The sequence below is a fragment of the Aspergillus steynii genome (assembly GCF_002849105.1).
Source record: "Aspergillus steynii IBT 23096 chromosome Unknown P170scaffold_2, whole genome shotgun sequence".
NCBI lineage: Eukaryota > Fungi > Ascomycota > Eurotiomycetes > Eurotiales > Aspergillaceae > Aspergillus > Aspergillus steynii.
This window is the reverse complement of record NW_020194399.1, coordinates 4400940-4418604: the sequence shown is the minus strand read 5'-3', so window position 1 is coordinate 4418604 and position 17665 is coordinate 4400940. Positions and strand designations below refer to the sequence as shown.

The 17665-nt window shown below is 54.2% G+C and overlaps 8 protein-coding genes across 8 annotated transcripts; 7 read left to right on the top strand and 1 right to left on the bottom strand.

Annotated features, from left to right (window-relative positions):
* Positions 1–54: 54 nt before the first annotated feature.
* Positions 55–466, bottom strand: P170DRAFT_434657 (uncharacterized protein). Its single transcript, XM_024848759.1, has one exon. It carries the CDS (start codon positions 422–424, stop codon positions 152–154), a length of 273 nt encoding a protein of 90 aa, XP_024708242.1. The 5' UTR covers positions 425–466; the 3' UTR covers positions 55–151.
* Positions 467–616: 150 nt separating this feature from the next.
* P170DRAFT_403608 (translation initiation factor 3 subunit CLU1) lies at positions 617–5044 on the top strand. Its single transcript, XM_024846485.1, has 4 exons — positions 617–934; positions 993–1055; positions 1130–1185; positions 1255–5044. The coding sequence occupies exons 1-4, from the start codon at positions 898–900 to the stop codon at positions 4843–4845; spliced, it is 3747 nt and encodes a 1248-aa protein (XP_024708241.1). The 5' UTR covers positions 617–897; the 3' UTR covers positions 4846–5044.
* Positions 5045–5468: 424 nt separating this feature from the next.
* Positions 5469–8577, top strand: P170DRAFT_379225 (uncharacterized protein). Its single transcript, XM_024845478.1, has one exon. It carries the CDS (start codon positions 5711–5713, stop codon positions 8489–8491), a length of 2781 nt encoding a protein of 926 aa, XP_024708240.1. The 5' UTR covers positions 5469–5710; the 3' UTR covers positions 8492–8577.
* Positions 8578–9747: 1170 nt separating this feature from the next.
* P170DRAFT_117658 (uncharacterized protein) lies at positions 9748–10384 on the top strand. Its single transcript, XM_024842348.1, has one exon. The coding sequence runs from the start codon at positions 9897–9899 to the stop codon at positions 10320–10322; it is 426 nt and encodes a 141-aa protein (XP_024708239.1). The 5' UTR covers positions 9748–9896; the 3' UTR covers positions 10323–10384.
* Positions 10385–10873: 489 nt separating this feature from the next.
* On the top strand, positions 10874–12839 carry P170DRAFT_352966 (ferric reductase family protein; the record flags this gene model as incomplete). The annotated part of the gene is made up of 4 exons (XM_024843949.1): positions 10874–11534; positions 11605–11666; positions 11720–11905; positions 11967–12839. The coding sequence occupies 4 exons, from the start codon at positions 10874–10876 to the stop codon at positions 12837–12839; spliced, it is 1782 nt and encodes a 593-aa protein (XP_024708238.1).
* Positions 12840–13139: 300 nt separating this feature from the next.
* On the top strand, positions 13140–14517 carry P170DRAFT_434654 (glutathione S-transferase family protein). The gene is made up of 3 exons (XM_024848758.1): positions 13140–13609; positions 13678–13731; positions 13795–14517. Exons 1-3 carry the CDS (start codon positions 13530–13532, stop codon positions 14411–14413), a joined length of 753 nt encoding a protein of 250 aa, XP_024708237.1. The 5' UTR covers positions 13140–13529; the 3' UTR covers positions 14414–14517.
* Positions 14518–14646: 129 nt separating this feature from the next.
* Positions 14647–15661, top strand: P170DRAFT_117632 (splicing factor). Its single transcript, XM_024842346.1, has 3 exons — positions 14647–14892; positions 14956–15169; positions 15262–15661. The coding sequence occupies exons 1-3, from the start codon at positions 14739–14741 to the stop codon at positions 15608–15610; spliced, it is 717 nt and encodes a 238-aa protein (XP_024708236.1). The 5' UTR covers positions 14647–14738; the 3' UTR covers positions 15611–15661.
* P170DRAFT_117646 (uncharacterized protein) lies at positions 15432–17103 on the top strand. The gene is made up of 6 exons (XM_024842347.1): positions 15432–15479; positions 15707–15930; positions 15996–16044; positions 16092–16104; positions 16165–16370; positions 16433–17103. Exons 2-6 carry the CDS (start codon positions 15917–15919, stop codon positions 16985–16987), a joined length of 837 nt encoding a protein of 278 aa, XP_024708235.1. The 5' UTR covers positions 15432–15479; positions 15707–15916; the 3' UTR covers positions 16988–17103.
* The last annotated feature ends 562 nt before the right edge of the window (positions 17104–17665 follow it).

The window sequence follows — 17665 nt, the reverse complement described above, 5'->3', positions numbered from 1 at the left end:
ATGATGGAATGGATATGTTCAAGGGTTTTATTTCTCTTTTTTGTATAAGATGGTGTGAAATTGAATCCTGTTCGTGGATATATATATGATGTCTCTAATATCCATGATATACCAACGCATCGCCAATTCATGCCCGACAAGAAACCAGAAATCACATCCATCGATCCAAATCAATCTGTCTGCGCTGGCACTTCATGTCCTCATCAGAGGCATTAGAAAGACGATGTACCGGCACCTCTGACACGCCACGGCCGTGGTGGCGCCCCAGGTACCGGTGACGAGGCCCGTCCTCACCGCATCCGTGGATACCCGCGCAAACCCTAGGAAACGAAGGCATCAGGAACACAAGACCAGCGAGAGAGCGAGAGGACGGGCGTTCGAGATGGACGACAGGGACTGTAGGGCACCGTAGAACCAGCAGCATCATCTACAATCCCCAACCCATCATTGGCCACCCCCCCGCGGCGACAATCCCGGGGAGAATTCCTGGTAGTCATAGAAATGCCGGGAGAAATTGTGGATTTCCCACCGCCCGAGCGATTCCGAGGCGATTCCCGCGAAATTTTCTCTGGCCCGGTTTCCCCGTGTGCTTTCTCCAGCTTCAACCTCTCTGCCACTGGCCTGTCTTTATCTCGTCTTCCTTCTTCCATTTGTCTGCTTTGGTCTGGGTCCGGGGTTGTCTTTATATATTCAATTGCCATCGTCCTTGTATCATATTCCCTTTTCTTTTTTTCTGATTCTCCCGCCTGTTTTGGTTTTCCGCCTTTTTTTCCTAAATTTTTTTTTCTACTTCCCATCCGCGGAATTTGAGATTTTAGACAAACTGTCAATTGAGACAGTTTCAACGTTTCGCTTTACTCTCCCCTAAAATCATCTCCCTCCGCTCAATCACACATCATGGCACAGACTAATGGTGAGATGGAGCACTCGAAAGGTACGTTGTTCCCGTCGGTTATTTGGCGGAGGACTCGACCGGTTAACCGCCAGAACAGAGTCTCCCGAACAACTCACCAACGGAAACAACCCCGAGGGTCAGGAAGAGGAGGTCAATGGTGGTATGTAATCCTGCAATGCCTGTCTCCGTGAAGGAGGATCGGGTTGATAGCTAACGCCGACATCCGTTCGACAGGCCTCTTCCAGATCTCCGTCAAGCTTCCTCACGAGCCCTACAAGATCCAGGTGATGGTGGGTATTCAGGTCTACGAAAATTTACTTCAGCATCGGTTGGCCTAATCATTCTATTCCAAACTTCAGGTGTCGAGTCAAGAGCAAGTCCAGGACGTCCGCCAATCGATCGTCGAGCTGCCCAGCACTTTCCAATACACCTGTTTCCATCTGGAGTTCAACGGCAGCCGCATCAATGACTTCGTCGAGCTTTCCGAGGTGCCCGACCTCAAGTCCGACTCGGAGATCGTTCTCGTGGAGGACCCCTACACCGAGAAGGAGGCTCGCATGCACGTGGTGCGTATGAGGGAGTTGGTCGGCGCTGCCGGTGACCGAGTCGACAACCTCCACGGTATCGATGCCGGCTTGTCGCTACACGATGCGATTGCCGAGGAGGCTCTTGAAAAGGAGAACTCGGATAAGGACCACTCGCTGTCGAAATACGACATCGTCGGTTCCTCCTCCCTGAAGACCATCCTTCCCAAAGCCGAAGCTCCTCTCCCCAAGACCGTCAAGTCCATCTCGCTATCGCCGTGGAACCCTGCTCCTTACCATCTTCGCCAGAAGGGCCACTTGCTGTACCTCCAGGTCACCACCAACGAGGGCGAGCAGTTCCAGATCACCTCGCACGTGTCTGGATTCTACGTCAACAAGTGCTCGAATGTCAAGTTCGATCCCTTCCCCAAGACGGTCCCTAAGAAGGGCAGCGCCCATTCTCTCCTGACCCTCATCTCTCACCTCTCGCCCTCGTTCAACACCGCTTTCGAGGCTCTGCAGGAGTCCAACAACAAGAAGGACCTCCTGACCACCTTCCCCTTCCAGAACGCCATCCCTAACAGCCCGTGGCTGGTGCCTTCTCCCTCCTCCAACGTGAATGCCCACCAGCCCGACATCACGCGGTCCCAGGAGAGCTACCTGATCGCCGGCGTAGACAACGCCGAGACTCTGAGAGACTGGAACGAGGAGTTCCAGACCACCCGTGAGCTCCCTCGTGAGACCGTCCAAGATCGCGTTTTCCGCGAACGTCTGACCTCCAAGCTGTTTGCCGACTACAACGAGGCTGCCGCCCGCGGTGCCGTTCTGGTTGCCAAGGGTGAAGTCGCTCCGTTGAACCCCACGGAGGGTCGGGACGCTCAGATCTTCGTGTACAACAACATCTTCTACTCCTTCGGCGCTGATGGCGTTGGCACCTTCGCCTCCGAGGGCGGTGACGAGGCTGCTCGCGTGGCTGTTGGCAAGGATGTCCTGGGTATCAAGGCTGTCAACCAGCTCGATATCAACGGCTTGTTCACCCCCGGAACGGTTGTCGTCGACTACCTGGGCAAGCGTATCGTCGGTCAGAGCATTGTGCCCGGAATCTTCAAGCAGCGTGAGCCGGGCGAGCACCAGATCGACTACGGCGGTGTTGAAGGCAAGGACGTCGTTGCGACTCACCCCGACTTCGTGTCGGTTTTCGAGAAGCTGTCCAAGGCCCTGCGCATCAAGAAGCATGCCGTGTGGGACAAGGACGCCAAGCGTCATGACCTCGAAGGCAGTGTCGAAACCAAGGGTCTGTTGGGCACCGACGGTAGGAAGTACGTGCTTGACCTTTACCGGGTCACCCCTCTGGATGTGGCGTGGCAGGAAGAGGAGGGAAGCGACGCCTACCCCCATCGGATGTCCGTCTTGCGACTGGAGCTGGTCGAAGCGTACTGGAGACAGAAGATGAGCCAGTATGTGAAGGCTGAAGTCGAGCGCCGTCGCAGTGCCAAGGCCGAGGAGACTGCCGCCAAGGAGAAGTCCTCCGAGACCGCCGACGCGAAAGAAGAGGGCTCCGAGGAAAAGAACGAGGAGGCTCTGGACCAGGAGCGGGTTGATATCTCGGGATTCTCGCTGGCCCTGAACCCCGACGTCTGCAGCGGCCAGGTCCCCCAGACCGACGAAGAGAAGGAGCAGTGGGCCCAGGACGAGAAGGAAGTCCGGGAGACCTGCGATTTCTTGCGGTCCAAGGTCATGCCCGAGTTGATCCAGGACCTGCACGACGGAGATGTTGGCTTCCCCATGGACGGACAGTCGCTCAGCCAGCTCTTGCACAAGCGCGGTATCAACATCCGTTACCTCGGCAAGTTGGCCCAGCTGTCCCTGGAGAAGGGCGCCCGCCTGGAGGCTCTGTCGACTCTCCTTGTTCAGGAAATGATCGCTCGTGGCTTCAAGCATATTGCCAATGAGTACCTGCGCAACGTGCCGGCTCCGTTCGTCGCCTCCTGCGTGGCTCATCTGCTGAACTGTCTGATCGGCACCGACGTTAACCCCAACCCCCGCCCCGAGATCGATGCGGCGATGCGCGAGATCTACCCCGAGGCTGATTTCTCTTTCGAGAAGGTCACTCCCGCCTCTCTGCGGGCCGACATCGAGAAGCAGGTTGCCCTCCGTTACCGCTTTACCTTGGCATCTGAATGGTTCAACTCCCTGAGACACCTGCAGCTTCTCCGTGATATCTCCATCAAGCTTGGTCTCCAGCTTGGCGCGCGTGAGTTTGCGTTCGAAAAGTCGCAGCTTCCCAAGGTGCCCGCCACCAACGGCGCCAACGGTGCCGGCAACGATGATGGCAAGAAGGGGAAGAAGAAGAAGGGCGGCGATTCTAACTCCCCGGCTCGGGCTGCTAGCCCCGAAAAGCCCGCCGCTTCTATCGTTCCGGACGATATCCTGAACGTTGTGCCCCTCGTTAAGGATGCGTCGCCCCGGAGCTCCCTCGCGGAGGAGGCTCTGGAGGCCGGTCGCATCTCCCTCATGCAGAATCAGAAGCAGCTGGGCCAGGAGCTCATCTTGGAATCTCTTTCTTTGCATGAACAGATCTACGGCATCCTCCACCCCGAGGTTGCCAAGCTTTACCACCAGCTTTCCATGCTCTACTACCAGACCGACGAGAAGGAGGCCGCCGTTGAGCTGGCTCGCAAGGCTGTCATCGTTACTGAGCGTACCTTGGGTGTTGACTCTGCCGACACCATCCTGAGCTACCTCAACCTCAGTCTGTTTGAGCACGCTTCCGGAAACACGAAGACCGCGCTGGCCTACATCAAGCATGCCATGGATCTGTGGAAGATCATTTACGGATCTAACCACCCCGATTCTATCACCACCATGAACAACGCGGCCGTGATGCTGCAGCACCTGAAGCAATACGCCGATTCGCGGAAGTGGTTCGAGGCCTCGCTTGTGGTGTGCGAATCGCTCTTCGGCAAGCAGTCCATCAACACCGCGACGATCTTGTTCCAGCTGGCGCAAGCTCTGGCCCTCGACCAGGACTCGAAGGCTGCCGTCGGTAAGATGCGTGATGCCTACAACATCTTCCTCAACCAGCTCGGACCCGAGGACCGAAACACGAAGGAGGCCGAGACCTGGCTGGAGCAGCTCACCCAGAACGCCGTCTCCATCGCTAAGCACGCTAAGGACATCCAGGCTCGTCGCCTGCGTCGCATCAACATGAACACCCGGTCCTTGGGCACCAAGGTTCAGCCTCAGGTCGGCCAGTCGGCTCCCGAGGCGTCTGGTGCGGGCAACTCCTCGTTGGATGCTCGGAGCGTTGATGAATTGCTGAAATTCATCGAAGGTGGTGATGCCAGCGCTTCGCGCTCCAAGCAGAAGAAGCGTGCCGCTGCCAGCAACCCTAAACTCCGGGGTTCGAAGAAGTCATCGGCCTAAATCTCTCACCTCTACTCCATTTCTTCTTTCTTTCTTGGGTAATATAAAAACAAAATTCACGCTGGTGTCTTATACGTGTGACGGCTAGATGCTATACTGAAAAAACCAGGGGTTTACATGTCGGATGAGCGGGATAATTATCTTTTTATCATTTTTCGTTGACTTGCCTTTTTCTTCTTCTTCTTCTTTTTTTTTTTTTGTTCATGTGCTGTAGAAACCTCTCTACTCTTATTTTCTTATGGGTTTTGGCCTTTCCACCAGGGATTGTTTATCGCGGGAAGTGCATAGCAAGGATGGGTGATTTGCATGCCATAGTGCTTTGGAATAAGCTATGTATTATATATATGACCTTCAGCTATCTGACGCATGCATCAATGACGAAACCATGAATAGTATTCATTGAACTCCACTCCATCAGAGGCAAGTAGATAATTCTGGTAGTTGCCGTGTTTTCCAGGCACGACTGGGGGAGGGAGATACGGAGTACCTCGGATGAACGTTGTTCCGCCTGCGTGCGTGGGCCCTTGACCGCCTTGGCAGTATCCAATGTTTATTGTCTTTGGCGGAGGGCCCATTCTTCTTGTCTTCTTTTCATCCCAGCATCTTATGGCCTATTGGTGCCCATTTTCTGCACAACCTTTTACACTGAATATATCATACCTGTGCACTTAATCTCTGCATTCTGTTCAATTTCCGCGATGCCCCTGAGCTGCAGTTTCGCAAACTGATAGTAACATGGAACTCCTTTGATCGACCGTAAACAACGCGATTCAAGAGCTTCAGCCGCCCTCCTGAAGACGAGCATCCTTCCGAATGACCGTATCAATTGACGATAAATCTGGCCGCCTGAAAATCTCTCCGCGACATGGAGGACGTACAACCGACCGCAAAATGGGCGAACCGCATGTTGCGCCCCTTGGCCTCCATCTACCATCGCTTGGAGAAACACCATGAAATCCAGATCAGCGTCGCAGATGCTAAACTCAAAGAAAGATCCGAATCCCGCGATGCGATTCCGGCCCAGCAACCATCAAAGAGCTCCGGAGCCGAGCAAGGCTGCTCTTACTCGGACGAGGAAACGGGTGATCCGGCCTGGATTCCGGGGAAACGGGAGAAACGACGACTACAGCATAATTATTCGAGTCGGGGACAAAGAGGAAATGCGGCTCGACGGCGCAGCAGACTGTCAATTCGCAGTCCGGAATTACCAAAAACTCTCCCCGGCGCCATCGAGATTGCAACACCCTTGATCACCGGCAGAGCGCGGGGCCCATTGGAACCCTCCTCGTTCAGAAAACAATTATTTCGAAATGTCGTACCCCCTGCAGACCTGGCCGCTTCGACCGGTCATCGCAAACCGACGCGAACAAACCACTCCAATTTCCCGGCCTACCAGGGCTCGTGGAAGCATGTTCTCGATTTGTCTGGAGACGCGGGCTTTGCTGATATTGCGCATTTTCTAGACCGTGCATTTATCAAGTTCTTGCATAGGACCCCCATTAATGAGCAACCTCGGGGGACTCGGTCATTGTTGTCGATGGCCGTGCGACGTCTCCCGGACTTTATTACAGAAGAACAGAAAAAACAAGATGAGTTGGATGAAGATGGCGATGTGGATATGTGCGATGCATACTTCACAGAATTAGAAGCACATTATGCGCCCATGGGATATGGCTGGCAGCCACTCCGCGAAGCCGTGCGCGCGCAGGGTATTCACCTCGTCTCCGAGATGATACAAAAGGGATGGATCACCAAACTGGCTGCTTGTCGACTAATGGAAGAGTGCATGACGCAGGGCGAATTTGATGCATTTGAATCACTCATGTCAAAATTTCTGACGACCATTGGAAACTATGAATACCCGGTCACTTTTGATATACACAAGCCTGTGGGCCATTGGGGTGGCCCGGTTCACATCCTCTGCACTTACTACAGGCGGTCTGCAGAGAGGCGGTCGTTTGTTTTCGAGGAGCTAGCTAAACTTCTTCTACGTCGAGTGCTGCCTCCCGAGTGGATGGTTACCGCCCAGTGGAAAAAATGTATAGACGGGGCCATCACATCCTTGTCCGCCGAGGATGGGGACTCTGCGGCTGCCACGCGACTGATAGAAGCCGTCGTGCTTTCAGCTGGCGCAATATATCCCGCGACCAATGCAGTACTTTCTACGATTGATTGTGAAAGCACTCCGCGTCGGGAGCGTTTCAGAGACACACGTGCTTCGACAACGAATGTGACGGCATTGCCCACGGACCAGACGCCATGCCCCATTCCAATCCAAGATGCCTTGAGCAATCTTGTCTCAAGCCTCGTGACTGCGCTCTGTGGGATGTGTATCGCGCGGTCGCAAACCTCCGACGCTAGCGAAAAAGCCACCGGCGCGAAAGTTCGCAACACGGTCGGATCGTTGGCTTTCGCCATTCAACGCGACATTGAGATGAAACTGTCGCCGCAGGGAGCTCAGGGGCCGACTTTTCGATCCCTTCGTCGGGCATCTGTTCTGCTCGGCGACTACATGCTGGGCTGCGGTGAAGAGTCTTCGGAGGCTGTCGGCGACTGTGCCTCTACCCCAAGACGAAATCTTGAATTATTCTTTCAGTCATTGGCTGCTCAGCATGACACCGTCAAAGAGTTGGCGGAGCTCGTGCGGCAGGTTTTTCACTGCTGTGGGCAAGTGCGCAAAGGCGACAAGTCCCGGACACCAAGAGAGGTCCGTTCCAGAGTGTCCCAGTTGGCTCGGTCTACGAATGGAAACGGCGTGCCTCTTCTGTTGGGCAAGGTAGCGGCAGAGACGGCCATGGGGCTAGCGGAAACGACCCTGGACCCGGACGACCATGTTTGGGCCATGGAGGTTCAAGAGCAGGTCGTCACATCCCAGCACAACCTAGAAGCGCCACGACTTGAAACGTCTAGACGGACGGGTGGTAGTGGATTATATCGATGGGAAGATGGCATTGGCGAATGGGTGGCGAGCACTCCGGCGCCCAAACCCAAGGCACACGTGGACATGAGGTCAAAACGGGTCGAGCTGCGGTCTCAGCAGCCGCCGACCAAAGCCTGTTCCACCAGTAGCACCTCTCCCAGCTCTACCAACTCCAGAAAGGCCGCATCAAGCATAACGTCATCGGCGCCATCCATCACTACCAAGCGGACGTGGACCCCGGCAGACCGCAGCAATCCAAGATCCCCCAAAAGGCTTCGGTCGACCCGTCGGGAAGAATGTGCACAAAAGACACAGGATTCGCCCCTTCTTCCCGGGGGCCTCCTGTCTGCATCTTTATCTGAGTCAGATCGCACCCCGATAGCCGCCCGCACCAGAACTGCGCGTGCGTTGAAGGAATTGGTCCATGCAAAGAATCGACCGGCAAGGGGGGTTTTCCCCGAGCCCAATCTCACTAAGATCGAGGTGGTGGTCGTCAACAGAAAAAGTGACCTTTCGTCGAAGGGAACCGAGCCCATTGGTCTGCGTACCCGTTCGGCTCGCAGCAGGATGTCTCTTCCCGGCACGAAATTGGAGGTCGAGAACTCTTATAAGGCATGCACGGCACCTCCCAGCATCCCTCTGAGACGGACACGCAGGCGGGTGTCTCGTCCTCGCACCACCAATCCTAGTCAGGAGGAGAGTGAGGATGAGTTGAGTTTTCTATAACTATGGGGCGGCTCTCTCCGACGGATGGGAATCCCTGCCATCCCCCATGACACTTATTTTTCTTGGTCCTTTTAATCTCCGTGGAGCTTTTGGAGCCTGATTTTTTTTTTGTTTAGGTTTTTTTTTTTTTTTTTTGTTTTTTTTTCTTTTCTTTCCATTTTCTTTTGCGCCCCTTCCTTGGCCTTCTTTGTTTTTTTCTGGATTTCTTGGGTTGCTGAGGAAGCGCGGGAGTTTTGAGTTTAGGGTTTATTATTTTTTTTTTTTTTGGATGAATGATACCCAAGGGCATTTGGTGCGATGGGGCCTGTTTTGGACTGTTGGTCATAGTTTTCCTTTTTTAAATATTTTTTGGTGGGGAGTGAGTGGTTTGTCATGAATACATAAGATCCTGAGGGTCGTTTTGAGCACATTTTCTGGTAAATCGAATGATTCTGGGGCGGGGCGATGTGACAGGTCCCAGCGACTATGGACTATGCCTGGCGCGTGTCCCGGATTATCCAGGGGCACTGTTTCTGATTTGGACCATTGGATTCCTTCGTGCAACTCGAGGACGAACGAGCAGGATAGGAGCCATTCGGACGACCAGTCAACGACGAGAACGGGCGGAGATTAGTGGTCCCGGGGAAGCGTGATATACGGAGAAGCATATAGAGATTAATCAAGAGTAAGTGACTTGGACGCTAGAGCGACGGATAGTGTGGCTGTCAGTCAAACCATGCGCCGGGGACTCCAGGGGGGGAGGGATATGAAGTGTTTCAATCTGGATCAACGCCTCCATTTATACAGTCAAGACTTTTTCTGGAGCGTCGGACTGGCCAACTCCCAGCGCCAAGCAGGCACTCGCAGCGCCATGTGGGCGGCGTCCAAAGGAACGGTAGATTAAAAGAAATTAACCACCGTCGGCGCTGCTTCCCTTCTCATCGGCGCCAAGCCCGATTATGCAGCGCTCAGTCATCCGGAATCATTTCTTCATCTTCTTCCTCCTTCAGGCTTCCTTCCCTGTCTCGTCGACTGCAACTGCAACTGCAACTGCAACTGCAACTGCAACGCGACGATCAATCATGATGATGATGGAATCCTCATCACTGTTTCCCTTGCAGAAATGATCTCTGCTTGCCCGGTGGACTTGCAGTCTTGCACTGCCAGCCAACCTCGCCCGTCTCTCAAACAGCGATCCCTAACTCCACCGGCCGTCCGTCGCGATGATTCGCCCATGCAAGGCGTCAATCCAGATCCGATCGTCCATCCCCTCTTCGATTGTTTCATCCGCGGGCCATTCAGCGCTCATTTTGCCCTCGCCGCCACCGCTGCGATTTGGGCATTTGCGGACTGAACTGTGGACCGCTGATGATGGCTCCATTTTGCAGGAGCCACCCTAGGGGTCTGATGAGTCGATGACAGGAGAATGTTGTACCTGGCTGGCCGGACTGGCGGATTCCTTTCCCCGTCCCCCCCCCTGTTAGCTTGTTTGTTGGCTGCTGCTGCGAAGGACTCTGTAGCTTGGGAGGCTATCAGTCAATCCAGACTCCAGAGTTGTCCGTTCTTCCTGGTGGACCTGGTCATTTTCCCTCTTTACCAAGCGCCGACCCCCCGCCTCTGGGCGCCGAAAAAAAAAGAGGAGACCAGAGAAGAACGGTGCTGCTTCTTTTTCGTTTTTCCCTTTTTTCCCTTTCCTTTCCTTCCTGTTTTTTTCTTGTCCGATCGTCTTTCCCTTTCAACCTTTGCCCCCCCGTACGACCGTTGCGGGTGCTTCGATTTATTTTTATCTGCTATCCCTTTGCTTCTTGGCAGATCCCCAGTGGGATTTCTCCTGTTTGCCTTCGTTCCTTGATAGCCGCCCACCCAAGAAGTGACTGGTTCACCGACTCACATTCCTTTTCGTTGCCCGTGAACCTCTGCAATTTCGCTCCGAGGATTCGCTCTGGTCGGATTCCTCCCCAGTACAATTGCATCGTTCACCCTTTCTTTGACATCCAAGTGAATCGACTGGGTCGTTTTCTTGGTTCCCATTGTAGTCTGCTTGGGGTTCTTTCTATTGCGACAAACCCTCGAATAAAGAGCCCGACAAAGCCCTGGTTCTTGCAACCTTGCCTCCACTTTCGAGTCTCGCCCATTTAAAATCCAATCGCCGATTTGCTGTTTTGCGCATCGGGGGTTGTATCTGTGAACTCGCACAAGTGATTGTCCAGACCGTTCCGTGATCTCTTTCTCTATCGGATATTTCGTTGGCAGAGCTGGTCTCGCACCCAAAATCTCCGGCCTCGCCGATTGCCTCTCGACCGCAGAGGCGTCGCACTCGTCACTCACTATTTGATCCCGGACTTTCTTTCGTCTAGCTGCTTCTTTTTTTCTTTTGCTTTTTCTTTCAGACTCCTGATCATCATGAGTTCTCTTCTCTTCGGCTTGTCCCTGGTTGGACTCTCTTCCGCAACGGTTCAGATTGAAAAGCGCCATGGCGGGGATCCGTTCTATGAGATCCTTAATGACGATCTCGCTCGTTACACCCTGATGGTCTTGTGCCTGATGGCCATCGTCATTTTTGCCTGGAACACATGGTTCCGCCTCGCCGGCTACCTGAGACAGTTGGCAAGCTTCAACAATGGACACCAACGCTTCTTCATGACGCCTTCCCACACCTTCGCAAAGGTCAAGAACCATATCGTCTACGCCCCGTTGCTCCGGAACCGACACAACCGGGAATTCCAGCTGTCTCGGGCCGTCAACATGGGTACTCTTCCCAGCCGTTTCCACGCCTTCATCCTCGTCGGTATCATCGTCATGAACGTGACGCTCTGTGTTGTTACCGTCCCGTACAAGACCGAGGAAGATAGCGTTGCTGGTATCATCCGGAACCGAACCGGCACCATGGCCACCGTGAACCTGGTTCCTCTCGTCTTGCTGGCGGGGAGAAACAACCCTTTGATCTCCCTTCTGCACGTCCCGTTTGACACTTTCAACCTGATCCATCGCTGGCTCGCTCGGATCGTTGTCTTCGAGACTCTGGCCCATGTGTTTGCCTGGTGTATCCCCAAGGCCCAAGATGGTATGTTTTCCCCCGTTGCTATGTTCTCCCACTGGTCACGTTTTGTTCCCCCATACTGATCGTCTGATAGCCGGCTGGGATATCGTGGGAATGGTGCTTGGAAAGAGCGACTTCTTCATTTACGGAATGCTTGTAAGTGCTTGATGGAGAACCCGATGGGTGATCAAGCTAACTTTTGCTGCCAGGCCACCGCCGCGTTCGTTGGACTTATGCTGCACTCTGTCTCGCCCCTTCGGCATGCGTTCTACGAGACGTTCCTCCACCTCCACATTATCATGGCCGTTCTCTCTTTCGTCGGCCTGTGGGTGCATTTGGAGGGACTTGAAGCCCAGAAGTACTTGCTTGTGGCCATCATTTTCTGGGCGCTCGAGGTATGCGAAATACCCTTCTTGAGATGCGATAGAGTTTGGAAACTAACCACCGAGATTTTAGCGCTTTGCACGCCTTGTAATCGTCGTCTACCGCAACGTTGGAAGGCGTTCGACCAGCGCCTTGGTTGAAGCTCTCCCCGGCGACGCTCTGAGAATCACGCTGAAGATGGCTCGCCCCTGGACCTTCAAGCCGGGTCAGCACATTTATCTGTACATTCCTTCCGTTGGGTGGTGGATGTCGCATCCATTCTCCGTTGGCTGGAGCGAGTCGGAGGAGGTCTTCACCGATGAGAAGGGCATCCCGATGACTCGACAGGATACTCTCGGCACTCAGAAGACGACCATTTCTCTCTTGCTCCGTCGCCGTACCGGCTTCACCGACAAGCTCTTCCAGCGTGCCTTGAGCTCCGTGGGCTCCCGCGTGACCTTGAACGCCTGGGCCGAGGGACCCTACGGTGCCATTCACTCCATGGACTCCTACGGCACCGTCCTTCTCTTTGCGGGTGGTGTCGGTATCACTCACCAGGTGCCATTTGTGCGCCATCTGGTCCAGGGTCATGCCGACGGCACCGTCGCCGCCCGCCGTGTCACCTTGGTCTGGATCATTCAATCGCCGGAGCATCTCGAATGGATCCGTCCTTGGATGACCAGCATCCTGGCCATGGAGCGCCGCCGAGAAGTCCTGCGCATCATGCTGTTCATTACGCGCCCGCGTAACACCAAGGAAATCCAAAGTCCGAGTGCCACCGTGCAGATGTTCCCCGGACGACCCAACATTGACACCCTGGTCGGTATGGAGGTGGAGAACCAAGTGGGTGCGATGGGTGTGTTGGTCTGTGGTAACGGTGGTTTGAGTGACGATGTCCGAGGAGTCTGCCGTAGGAGACAAGATCGCACAGACATCGACTTCGTCGAGGAGAGTTTCACCTGGTAATCGAGCGGTGCACAGGGGGGATGGGGTATCGTTGACTTTTTATGTCGCATTTGGTGCCGGGCTCTTCGTTTCTTCCTGGCCCCGAATGTGGCAGCCCCAGCCCTCCCTGCGCCAGGGCCAGGGGTTTGTAGATTGCAGATGGAAGCGAGTTCAATTAGTTCTTGGGTATATATATATTTACTATCGTTTGTCGCTTAGCAACAGATCTTACATATTTGGTACGATTGGTTCATCTATTAGTGACGCCTTACCCTTCGTCCCGCTCGGGCGGTGGTGGCCTGCATCCTCATCCCCCGCCTCGGTCTACCTCGTATCTGGGACGACTTCCTCCCAGCGGCCCATCATCAAAGAGAATGGCTGATAAATCATGACGACTTGCACCGCCAGATTTGGTCCGATCGCAGCTGATCCGACGCACGATTAATCATCCTTCGATTTCCGACATCGTCAACGGCTTAGAAATCATGGTGGGGCGTTCGGAGGGATGACTGGAGGCTTCTCCATCTCCAGTAATTAGTGGATGGCATCATTCCACGAATTAATCATCAACCGACGGCAATGAGCGGGGTCTTCAGAGCCACGGCGGCGTATAATTACTGCCGGTTCCCTGGGTTGGCTTCGTCAATTAACCCAAACTCTCTTCGTTGCTCTCGTCGCCTGTTTACCTACCAGCATTCGCACTCCTCCACCATGAGTCGCCCGGATCTCACTCTTTACACCTCCCAGACCCCCAATGGGATCAAGATCTCCATTGCGCTGGAGGAATTGGGGTGCGTCGAACATCGCCCCTCGCCTGTGTGACGCTGAGGATGGATCGCTAACCAGCTGTCCTCGTTAGACTTCCCTACAAGGTGGAGAAGATTGATATCTCCAAGAACACCCAGAAAGAACCGTGCGCAGAACCACTTCCCCCCACCCTTCAATCTATCTCACTTTAATTTCTGACACCGGGCAGTTGGTTCCTCGAAATTAACCCCAACGGCCGCATCCCCGCCTTGACTGATACCTTCACCGACGGCCAGAAGATCCGCCTGTTCGAATCCGGCAGCATCCTGACCTACCTGGCGGAACAGTATGACAAAGACTACAAGATCTCTTACCCCAAGGGCACCCGTGAATACTACGAAACCATCAGCTGGCTGTACTTCCAGAACGCCGGCGTTGGTCCCATGCAGGGTCAGGCAAACCACTTCTCGCGCTACGCCCCCGAGCGCATCGAGTACGGCGTGAACCGGTACGTCAACGAGACCCGCCGCCTGTACAGCGTGCTGGACCAGCATCTTTCGACTTCCAAGTCCGGCTACTTGGTCGGTGATCACATTACCATTGCCGACATCTCGCACTGGGGGTGGGTTGCGGCCGCCGGATGGGCGGGCGTGGACATTGATGAGTTCCCCAACCTGAAGGCGTGGGAGGAGCGCCTGGCCGCTCGGGAGGGCGTCGAGAAGGGTCGCCATGTGCCTTCGCCTCACACCGTCAAGGACCTCCTGAAGAACAAGGCGCAAATGGAGAAGGCCGCCGCCGAATCGCGGGCCTGGATCCAGGATAGCATGAAGGCGGATGCCAAGCACTAAGAGGCTCGTTGTAGCCCACCGATAAAATTTGACGCCGTGATGTATTATGTCTTGATAGTATTAGTATTAGCAGTAGTTTATTTGGAAATTGAACGTTGGTCTCGATATTACGGAGCATAGTCTGGAGCACCCTGATTCAGGCAACAAGGCATCTAAATTAGTCATCGCACGTGATCCCCAGCTTGCCACATCGCGGGAGCTGCAGTGCCGAAGCCTTTTTTTACCTCATTCGCTTTCATCCGGGTTCAAAGAACAAACTCGATCGCTTAGTTGCTCACCGAAGGATATTAACCTTGCTACCATCACAGCAGAATACTCAGGACCCATGGCCTGGCGTAATCAAGGAATCACGGGTTCCAACAACATCCCGTTGGGTCGCAGACGATTCGGAGGTGACGATCCTGGCGAGGATGACAGTCGCACTGCAACTCCGTCGTCTGCGGACATCGGGTACAAGCGCGGTAGAAGTCCTGTTCGCGGTATGTCCCCTTCTCTACTCCCACCTCCGCTTTCTGAACCTGGCTCACTGACACTTCACCCAGCCGACCCCCCTGCTGACGGTACGAAAAGGCGCAAGAAGCGCAACCGTTGGGGCGATGCGCAGGAGAACAAAGCCGCTGGTCTCATGGGCTTGCCCACGATGATCATGGCCAACTTCACCAACGAACAGTTGGAGGCTTACACCCTGCATCTACGGATAGAGGAGATTAGCCAGAAACTTCGTATCAACGATGTTGTTCCTGCGGATGGTGACAGGTGAGTATCTTCCCTCCCCCTCCTTTTTTTGCTCCCTCGTCCGTCTTTATCTTGCTGTGCGTTCACTTTGCTAACTAACCCTTTCTTTGCAGATCTCCGTCGCCTCCGCCCCAATACGATAACTTTGGCAGACGTGTAAACACTAGGGAATACCGTTACCGGAAACGCCTGGAGGACGAGCGCCACAAGCTCGTGGAAAAGGCCATGAAGACCATTCCTAACTACCACCCGCCCTCTGACTACAGGCGGCCTACCAAGACCCAGGAGAAGGTCTACGTCCCAGTGAATGACTATCCAGAGATTAACTTCAGTATGATAACTAACCCTCTAACTCCTAACCGTCCCTGTATTCTTTATTTTCATGACTCTTTCATTTGCTCGAGTCGAGTTTATGGGAAAGACATCGTTTCGTCGATGCCTTTTCGGCTCGCTTCTTGCTAACCCTTTTGCTCTGCTTGATGACCTTTGCTATCTCTCGTTCCATTTCTCAAAGAAAACCAGAATGAACTAACCATAGCTTTTTGCTATCTTTCAAAGTTGGCTTACTCATAGGACCCCGTGGAAACACCCTGAAGAAAATGGAGACCGAATCTGGCGCCAAAATTGCCATCCGAGGCAAAGGCTCTGTCAAGGAAGGAAAGGGTCGCTCTGACGCCGCTCATGCTAGCAACCAGGAAGAAGATCTTCATTGTTTGATCATGGCAGATACTGAAGAAAAGGTTAACAAGGCGAAGAAGTTGGTGCACAATGTCATTGAGACTGTAAGTCATCTCTCCCCATCTGATTTTGGAATCAATCCTTGGAACCCCTTGCTGATGACTACTAGGCTGCTTCGATTCCCGAAGGCCAGAACGAGCTTAAGAGGAACCAGCTTCGTGAGCTTGCCGCTCTCAACGGTACTCTCCGTGATGACGAAAACCAGGCCTGCCAGAACTGTAAGCACTCCGGATCTCTTTGCGATCGTTCACGAATAGGTCTAACTCGGATTTTACTAGGTGGTCAAATCGGGCATCGCAAGTACGACTGTCCCGAGCAGCGCAACTTCACTGCCAACATCATCTGTCGCGTCTGTGGCAATGCTGGTCACATGGCTCGCGATTGTCCTGATCGCCAGAGAGGCAGTGACTGGCGTAACAACGGTGGCTTCGGCGGCGGCCGTCGGGCCATCGGTGGAGGCGATGCTGTCGATCGTGAGATGGAGGTAAGTTTCCTTGCTTTTCCTCGGAACTTTTATTATGTGCATCATCTCTAACCTGAATCTAGCAACTTATGCAAGAACTGTCGGGAGGTGCGCCAGGTGAAGATGGCCACGTGCCTCGTCGCATTGAAGCCGGTCCCGATCAGGGCTATGACGACCGCGATATGAAGCCTTGGCAACGAGGCCCACCACCCAGCGACGTCGCTCCCTGGCAGCAGAGAGGCCGGGACAACCGTCGCGACGATTACGGACCGCGAGACCACGGAAGCGCACCCCCATGGGCCCAGGGCCGCGGAGGAGGCGACTACGGATACGGCGCCCAGGGTGGCTACGGGGCTCCGCCTGGAGCTGCCCCGTGGCAGCAACAAGCTCCCCCGCCACCCCCTGGTGGACAGCCATCGTATGGTTACGGTGGTTATGGTGGCTACGCCCCGCCGGTACCCGGTATAGGGGCTCCTCCTGGTGCACCTCCAGGTTTGGGCGTGCCGCCGCCTCCCCCGGGCATGCCGTCGATGTATTATGGCTCTGGCGGAAGCCCTCCGCCGCCGCCTCCGGGTGAAGGGCCGCCACCTCCGGTATGTGTTCCATCTTCAGAACATGCCAGATTCGTTATTTACTAACTCTTCCTCCAGCCTCCGAGCGATCAGCCTCCTCCTCCCCCTCCCCCTGCGTAAACGCTCGGCTGTCGCGCACGTTGCTTAATGCTTTTGCTACGGAACCTGGCTTTGAAAATCACCGCAAATCAAAAGTCCTAACTATACGACCAGGAGAAAGAATGATAAAAGGTGGGAGGGAAAAGGGGAAAAAATTAATGCTTTGTATTCTGTCTGTACTCTGTCCAGGTCGATAGTCTATACTCTAGTCTTTTTTGGCCAATCCGAACGTTCATTTAATTCGAGAAAAAGCCCTAAGTCTAATTTATGCCTTGACGTGGCTTCCCCATTTTCTGCGAGTGTTCGTATCAGTTGGTGGTTTGCTCCTGGGCATCTTGCATGATTGGCCATTGGGCGTCATGTATGTCCTGCCTACTGCATGCGTACAAAGTGATATGTCTGATTGCCTATGTTCCACTAGTGACATTCCGACAGCCGTTTGGTTCCGAGGATATCCTATACTTTTGCATCTGGACTGCAGTTGTGCGACATTTTCGCGTGTCATACCTGACCATCGCAGGGGACCATGACTGTTTCTTGCCTGATTGGCTAGGCACCCATCTGTGGTGGCCTCAGGCCTTCACGTTCCCCACCGTCTTTCGCCCGATGTTTCCTTCATCATTTCCTCCATTTCCCTCGCCATTC